The sequence below is a fragment of the Arachis ipaensis genome, chromosome B03 (genome assembly GCF_000816755.2).
Source record: "Arachis ipaensis cultivar K30076 chromosome B03, Araip1.1, whole genome shotgun sequence".
NCBI lineage: Eukaryota > Viridiplantae > Streptophyta > Magnoliopsida > Fabales > Fabaceae > Arachis > Arachis ipaensis.
The window spans coordinates 121,381,451-121,390,229 of NC_029787.2; the positions used below are offsets into that span (position 1 = coordinate 121,381,451).

General features: G+C 39.4%; 1 protein-coding gene, 1 long non-coding RNA gene and 1 pseudogene across 2 annotated transcripts in view; 1 reads left to right on the forward strand and 2 right to left on the reverse strand.

Annotated features, from left to right (window-relative positions):
* The window catches only part of LOC107631162 (probable phosphoinositide phosphatase SAC9), a gene marked incomplete in the record, with an annotated part of 9,889 nt that extends 4,805 nt beyond the window's left edge, over positions 1-5,084 (reverse strand). The window contains 7 exon segments of the mRNA XM_016334512.1: positions 777-1,019; positions 1,271-1,441; positions 1,591-1,698; positions 2,031-3,253; positions 3,672-3,804; positions 4,014-4,618; positions 4,772-5,084. Of these exon segments, the coding sequence (XP_016189998.1) occupies positions 777-1,019; positions 1,271-1,441; positions 1,591-1,698; positions 2,031-3,253; positions 3,672-3,804; positions 4,014-4,618; positions 4,772-4,784 (2,496 nt within the window).
* Positions 5,272-6,894, reverse strand: LOC107633710 (annotated as a pseudogene).
* LOC110269819 lies at positions 7,650-7,885 on the forward strand. The gene is made up of 2 exons (XR_002358577.1): positions 7,650-7,700; positions 7,735-7,885. It is a non-coding gene; the product is annotated as an uncharacterized LOC110269819 (long non-coding RNA).

The following is an 8,779-nucleotide window of genomic DNA, read 5'->3' on the forward strand; positions in this document are numbered from 1 at the left end:
AATCATATCTCATTAGCTGAAAAAGAAGACTTACATTGAAACAGTATTTACATCTATGTTGAAAAATACAATAAAAAAGTGAATTGAAAAGGTGAGTTTCCATTACTATATTTATTACAAATAATTCAGAATCTCAATTCATCGAAGAGAAAAATCATTACAGATACATAAGGATGATAGAATTTTAACTACAGTTCCAAGATTTTAAATTGATTAAGAATGTTAGCTTTTATATTTGGGTATATAAAAAACTAAGATATAAATTCACAATTCTGACTTGAGCAGGAATTTTAGCTTTGTTTCGCACAAAAATTTCTAAGTTCAAATAGTAAGACTTTAAAATTTAAAAGTTCTAACTCCTTTTATACCTCCATGAATCACACTGGTCTCTAGTGAATTATGATTCATAACCAGGAAAAACTCCAAATAGATCATTTTTTATTGCAGCCTAAGCCAAATGACTAACAAATATCCTGGCTACAAGAGGAAATGATTTTTTCTTTAATAAGTAAAAAGGGTTATCTGAAATATTTCAAACCATAAATATTGGTTTAGTAAGCATATTAAGATTCTATCCCCAGGATGGAGCAAAAGAAAATGCAAACCTATTAAGCTACACTATACACCATACTTGCACTATATTACTTTTACTGTTTACAAGACAAAACAGTACACCCATGCATATTACATCAAAAAGTAACAAATAACTGCCATACAATATCATAGCTAGTCAAGCCATCATCAGTGTGAAATATCATATGCTTAAAAATATGTACCTCACCAAGAGTGAACGGGTTCCTTCCAGAAATGTTAGGATAAAAGGTTAACGCCACTACACGAGTAAGGAAATCCCACTCTCCCTCGAGTTCCTCGAAATCATACAGTAATGACAACGGTGATGCATCTTGGGCATGCAGGCGAGAGCTTGCTCCAGTTATAGCCATGTCTTCTGAACTAATTGCCCCAGGCAGGGGTATTAATAGGTTTGTTCCACTAGCGCACCTTGGTATAGAAGCACCCTGCCATTAGATGCCAGGTGGGATCAGATTATATAACTAGATTTTCTAAAATCTTATATTTAAAGATATCACAGTATAACCAGAAAAGTGCTCCTTTTGGAGGGGGACAAAAAAGGTTTTCCTCACAACATAAAGTCATAAATAACCCTCTTACTGTTCAGCTAACATTATTAAGATCACCTCTTACTGCCGTACCATCAAAAGCATAAATGAACATATAGAGTGGGGCAAAGTGAAGTTGTGATACAGACCTCCAATACAAGTTTCAGCCCATCCAAATTGCGTCCTGTCCGCACATCAACTGTTGATGGATAAGTTGAATCATCTGCACCATGGGATATTGTGAGAAGAAGCTGACAAACATGGCAAGGCTCACCAAGATAAATAAAGATTTCAACTACATCTGCAGGCTGTGGACAAATCTGTGAAAGGAAAAGGTGTATACTTTTGTAAGAGAAGATATTTAAAACTTAACAACTTAAGAAGAATATTAATAAAGAATTCAAACATCAGAGAGTGTTTATAAGTAGTATAGGAGTATCCAGAAAATAGAAGGAAATATTTAGCATACCCAAACTAGGTTTTTTCCCTTGAAACTTAGAAGACTAACTTCACCACCCGCAACAGGAAATAAGTTTGCAACTGGTTTGAGACAGAATCCAGACGGCCGAGATGATACCTATGGTGATCACGTAGCTCAGTTATTGATAACTATTTTTGTTGAAAACGCAAAGTTCAAAGGTGGAAGCAACATTATCTAATTCTGATGTCCTAACACATATTACATAGACAACATTTAGCTGTGGAATCATTAAAAAACATAAATCAAGAAACAAAGTAAAGACAGAGGCAGATTTGACATAAATTAACAAGTCCTTAAGACAGAAAGTGGATACAATTTAGTCACCAACATGATATTAATTATGAAACTGCAATCACTAGGCACTTGCTGTATGAAAAGAAACACAAAGCCATCACTCATTTAACTTTGGCAGTTGACAAGTCACATACTTGTAGAGGTTGAAGAGAAATTGAGGGAAGATGCTTGAAAAGCCTCATTCCAAGAAACATTTCTAACTGCTTTTGACGAGAACTATCCACAACGGCATTCTTATATCTTCTTTGCAAAGTGATTTTCACATTCTGTGCAGCAGAAAACTGTTTGAACTTCCCTCCTGTATCTTCGTTGAATATGCTCAGAATCTGACTGTGCATTGCTTTAGACCCAGTGTAAAGAGTGGCATGAATATCCCCAGCAAGAAGAAAAAGATCAGCTAGTTGAGATACAGGAGATAAAATAGTTGATCTCTTGAACTCTTCAAATGTCATATCAAATCTCTTCCATGGTTTATCTGGACATGGATGCATCCATGTGGTAGTTCTGGTGTTATGGTCAATATAATATGTTTTTCCTGTAACTGCATCAGAACGCTTTTCCCACCCAGGTGGTAGTGGAGCAGTATATCCACCATAATGATTATTGGTTGACTGATAGCCAAATGCAATATCACTGTCAAGTGATATTGCCAGCCGTCTACATTGCTCCATGAAGACTTGGAGGGAACCAAAAAAACTAGCAGCATTGGTTCTATCAAGAGAATCAGCACAATTAAAACGTATTACCCCATTTTGACGTGTTCTTAAGCAGAAGGCACCATCAAAATCATCATTGTATATGACCTCACCTCTGCAATCATTTATTCGTTGTCGTGAGGGCAAATAATCTCCTTCAGAGATACCTATTAATATAGTGGGTGCTTTTAAAAGCTTCCATAACCCTTCAATTGTCTGTTGTTCACCTTTTAGTTTTATGCTTTGATGCCAGTCATAATGTATCAAATGGACCCGTGTATATGGAAGCTTCCCAGTTGATCTAATGAAGTTTAAAGACTCCTCAAAATGCTGAACCAAAATGGACTCTGATTTTCCTTCTCCATATCGAAGCAGGTTAATGCATACAATGGGAACCATAGCTTTTCGGCTTGGATTCTCACCAGCACTTGTATTTAGATTCCGTGTATCATACCTCTTACTCAGTCTTTGATAATACTGCACACTTCCTTTATAAGGATCAATATCGGAAACATAAATTTCAGCTTCTGCAGCAGTGATTTTCAGCTCTGCACCCCACCACATAGGAATTGTACCTCTTCGCCATACATATGTGTTGAAAGGTACACTTTGACCAGCTCGTTTAGGGACCCATACGAGTTGCTCACATTCCACTTCATTTCCTGTCAAATGGGACGTGATTATTTCATTAATGTTTTGTGCAGAGCTATATGAGGGCAAAGTTTCACCAGAAAGTTAATTTTGATTTGATGACAGATTGAAAAACTTCTTTTTGCAATTTTTGTAATTGTACGAAGATGCTGCCTGATACTAATACGTGTAAATTGGAAACAAAAGAACGTTCTGTGAATAAAATATAAAAATGGAAGTGGTAAAATCAACAGAAAAAACCATACTGGACGTGACTGAAAGCATTTTAATACTAAAATCTTACATTGGCAAAGCAAAGACATAATGAAACAAGGTTTAATTAAGATAACTGATTCCCTTGTAGTTAGCCTGATTAGAATTGTTATGTTCATAGTTAGTTCAATGTAGATGGAAAATTCTAAGTTCGATACTTGTTGGTAGGTTTCTTACCTGTACTGTAACATGAATTTATCCCCCTCGCCAAGTAACGAGTACCGGGGTGTAGCCTGCTCCGCCGTGCTATGAGAGCAACAATACCTTCTAGTTGACCAGAGCTTCCAAAACTCCGACATTCTGCAAACCCCTACACATTAAGACCAAGTAAGATAACAAAATGCACCAATGCAAATTATTTCTCTCTCTCAAATCCTTCTCCACATTCACATTGCCAATCCATTGGCAATGCTGCTAGTGCACATAACCAATACACAAACAACCACACATTACAAATACAAAAAGAAATCACGAAAATGGGAAGGGCAGCCATGAAAAACGCCAAGCACAAAGAAAAACCTGCAGGAGTGTGACACAATGCCTTGGCAATCCAATGTTCGCAAAAGGCTGCGAGAACCACCCGTTCCAAACGAACTCCTGGTCGGGCTCCCCGACCGGAAAGCGACTCGGAAACGGCCTAGTGATATCCCTTGTCTCGCAGAAGTAATGCTTCCCATCAATGTCGAGCTCCGTCAACTCCTGGATGTTCTTAACCTCCCCTTTCCCCTGCAGCTGTGCATTCTGCAGTGAAATCTTGATCCACTGGCTCTCTGTCACCGTGTAAATGCACCCTCCACCGGGCAAATAGGATACGCTTGCAGTTACCCTCGTCGCCAGAAGCAACAACGCGTAGTTTCCCAACGCAGCATAGCCTAAGATGGCCCTAGCGTAGGTCTTGCTCTTGAATATGGAACGCAATCCGTTTGTGACGAATTCGAGAGCTTCGGTCTGAGACCTGAAGAGATCGAACCCTAACTTCGCAGTATAGCGGAGGGAACCGGTGGTTGGATCAACGTAGATAACCTGAGTGTCCGTTCGAGTGGAGAGGCTCGCAATGATGTAGACCTCGTCAGAGTCCAATGTCAGCACGATCACCGACGTGTCCCTCGGGGTTCCACCAGCACCTGAAACGATCAAAGAATCAAGAATTAAAACAGAGAGAAGGAAATAGTGGAATCGAAATCGGAGCAAGATCGATTGGGGAATTTGAGAGTTGGAGTGGTGTATTGAGCCAGGATTGATATAGTATAGATTTGGTTAGTGGTGAATGTTGTCACCAGATGATTCCATCAGTTAGGGATGAATCGGCGGCAGCGGCAGCGGCAACGGAAGCTTGAGCAGCGTGGCATAAAGGGAGAACGGAATTGAATTGAAATGGAATTGCAGAAGGAATTTGTGTCGGGAGAGAGAAGGATGATGATAATGATGATGGAGGATGGTTCGGACCCTGGCGGATCGGGTCCGTCCTGAAGGTGGTGCTTCCTGTGGGGAAGGAGGAGGAGGAGAAGAGCGAGGAAGTTCCGTGACCGATGTTTGCAGTTTGCTTTTCCTCTCGACTTTGGAAATTTGGAAAACGAGTTTTTTTTTTTTTTCGGCTTAATCAAACAAAAATAGTACAAAAACATGAGACAAGTTTTTAAATTGAATAAATGACCATTTGTATCCATCAAAGTTTAGAATGTTGACATTTGTATTATCGTAGTTGAAAATTGACTTTGTAATAATGAAAGATGAGTTCCGTATGACAAAAATAACTTGATTTTGGTTGGCACTTGCTTTAGATTTGTAGGACCCTACGTGACTCTTCGAACCTCCTAAAATTCTGTCTACGTGGATCAGGCATAACCTTGTGCTTCCTCTTTGCCTTTTCCTCATAGTTAAACATAGCCAAAGCACGCTTATCCTCAGCACTATAAACCTGGTTCTCCTTTTTAATACGAATAGCATTCATCTTCTGATGCCTGCTACCACTCATGACATAACCAAGGCTCTCAAACTTCTGAATCTCCTCAGTTGAAAGACCGACTTCACCTCTTTGTGGGATACGCTTCCTCTGCTGCACATACTGCGCGATTGCATCACCTTCTCCCGGTCTAAGGGCACCACCATAACTTATGTGACCCTCTGCCCTTGGCAAGGGCATTGGCCCTACTGCAGGTTCGTTATTTAAAGCTGGTGTCTTCTGAGATTCAAAGAGTTCCTTCAATTTCGAAGCCTCAGGGTTCACCTCTGTTTTCATCACCTCTTCCACTATTGCTTTGTTCTTTGCATCAGCAGAATCCTTTTCCTCTTCTGACTTAGAACCCTCGCTTTCTGATTCAGATTTTTTGCTTCTTTCTCTTCTGCTTACCTTCGACAGCGAAGAATGCTTCTTCTTTCTCTTGCTGCTACCATCGGAAGAATAATTGCTTTCACTCTCTTCACTCTCATCAGATTCGTTGTAGTTTCTCTTCTTTCTGCTCCCTCTTCTCTTACCACTCTCCCTCTTACCCCTTCCTATTTTTGCGCTCCTCTTCTTCAGTATCGCTTTCCTCCGATTCAACATCACTATCAACTTTTCTCCTTCTCCTTCTCCAACCTTCGACTTGGAACTCCTTCTTCTCTTCCTCCTTGAAATTGAATCGTCAGATTCGGATTCACTATCATCAGATTCGTTATCGCTATTCGACTTTCGTCTACTGCGCTTGGAACCATAACTCTTTCTTCTCTTTCTCCTCGAGCGCGAACCGTCGGATTCCGATTCAGACTTTGAAGAACTCTCTGAATTGGATTCAGATTTTGATTTTTCGTAATGTTTGATCTCTTTGTCGCTCGAATCGTTATTATTCTCGCGCCTAGGAGGGCTCGGCGTGATGTTCCAAATACAGTGCCTCAGCGACTTCCGCATCTTCTGCCTCTTCAGCCTCCGATACCCTTCGAACGGCAATCCCTTCAGTTCCTCGTCGGACTCGGAATCAAAGCGCCGTCGCCAGTCACCATTGCGACGGTCGCGGTTGTGAAACAAGCCACCGTTCTGGCGGCCGAAGTTCTTTGGAAGTTCATCGCCGTTAGGATGTCCTTCGTTGGTGGTGACGCGCTTGGGGCTTCTACGTTTGGATGACTCGGGTCGGTGGCGATCACGTCTGCGGTCTCTACTGCAGTCGTATGAGTCATGTAAACCTCGGTTAAATTAGTAGATAATTAGTCAATAAATTAGTTTTTAATAAGGAGGATTAGAAACGTAAATATTATATTAAATTAGGATATAGCTCATTGAAACAATAATTTTGACACCAATTTCGAAGAAAACGGTCCAAAAGTGGACCGAACAGACCGAACCAGTTGAACCGGACCCGAACCGGGATGTTGGTCCAACCGGACCAGCCCTTTTAAGTGAACCCAAGCCCTTCATCCCCTTCATTCCAACAGAAACGAAGCTTTCAGCTTCCAAGGGAGGGAAGAACGAGAAAAATCCCGTAACCCTCACGTTACTTTCCAAATCACGTAATTCCTCCGTTCGAGCTCCGATCGCCGCACCGTTTGCGGCCACGCGTTCACTGCGTCGAGCTCTACGTTTCTACTGGAACAATTTCATAGGTAACTCGTTATTTTATACTCAGCCTTCATTTCCCCCAATTTTCGAGTTTGTTGAATTTCTTTGATTTCTGATGTTTTAGGATCCAATTAGCTTGAGAGAAACGTTCACTCTTGCTTATGTGAAGCTTGGGTAAGGTGAGGATACGATAATTCTATTTTATTTTCATTGAATTTGAGTTTTGAGTATTAAATTGGATATATATGTGTTATGAATGTGTATTAGGTTGTGAATAAATAATTGGAGCTTGAAATTGTGAATACTGGAACTTGGAGGAACCGGATTAGTTGAGTTTTGAGGGGCTGCCTTGGTTTTGAATAAATAGCTTTGGTCGTTACGTGGAAATCGGCCAAGGTATGGTTTAGGTTTCTTGCATTTAATATATAATGTTCTGTGAAAGCTTAGGCTAGATGACCATTGGATAAGTTGGAATGCAGGTGTATGTTTAATATTTAGTAAATTGTCGATGAATATATTTGGTTGAAGTTTATTGAATAATTAGTTATTAATTTTGAATGGTGAATGTTGTTATGTTAATTTGGAGAGAATTATGGTTGAATGTTATTGTTGATGAACATGGTTGGTTTGGTGCTTGTTGATTAACTAATGATTTGGTGAACTATTGATTTGAGGTATAACTATTGTGGAGGTTGTTGTGATAATGAGGTATTTTGTGTTAAAAGTCTAGGATTTGTGAACTATGATTTGTAGTTGAATTTTGGGTTGTTGGATTTGAAAATTGTACGAGTATAATTATTTATCTAAGGTAGATTTATTGTGGTGATTGTTATGATGATGAGGAAGGGTATGTTGAATTGAAAAGGAAGCAGGTTTGGACCCGAAAAGGGTGGTAAAGTCCGAGTTTTAGAGGAGATGCTGCCGAAATTTTATAAAAATTAGAGATTTTATTTAGATGATTATTTAAAAGATATTTAGATTTAAAGGTTATATGGTTTGATTTTGAGTTATTAAGAAAATGAGTATGTTTTAAGTTTGAAGTTTGATTTATTTAGAAAAGAATGAATTATGTTTTGAATTGGAACTATTGATGGACGGAATGGGAGGTGTGATAATGAAGGATAAGGATTGAATATGATTGACGTATAATGATGAATGAGATGCAATTGAGAATGATGTGGATGTTAATGAATTATAATTGAATTATTTATATGGCTTATGAATTTGAGTAATCTGAGATACGAGATTCCCTTGATTAAGTGCCGTGGCTTGCCATCACGTGTACCAGGTTGAAAACTCGATACTCTGTTGACCCTACGACGTAAGTGTGACCGGGCACTATATAAATTCCCGGGAATGTTATCCCCATTGAGCAATATTGATTATTTGAGAAAAATATATGCATAGACTCTTGGGGATGCACGTCGGGGGACAGTCTAAGGACAATTCAGACTTGTCGGGTTGGCTGGATAACCGACAGATGAGCCTCATCAGCCATAGGACAGGCATGCATCATATACATATTACTTGAATTACTTGCTTGTGCTTTAATTGGGTGTGCCTATATGTACTTGCCATGTTAAATGTGTATTTGTTACCTGCAGTATTTGTAACCTTCTTGTGCTTGCCTTTATCTGTTTATCTGTCTGTGAAATATATGATGGAGTTGGAGGTATAGAGGAATGGCAGAATGTGATTTAGATTTAAGGTTAAGTTAGGTTTAAATATCCTTAGTAAACCACCTTTTATGGCT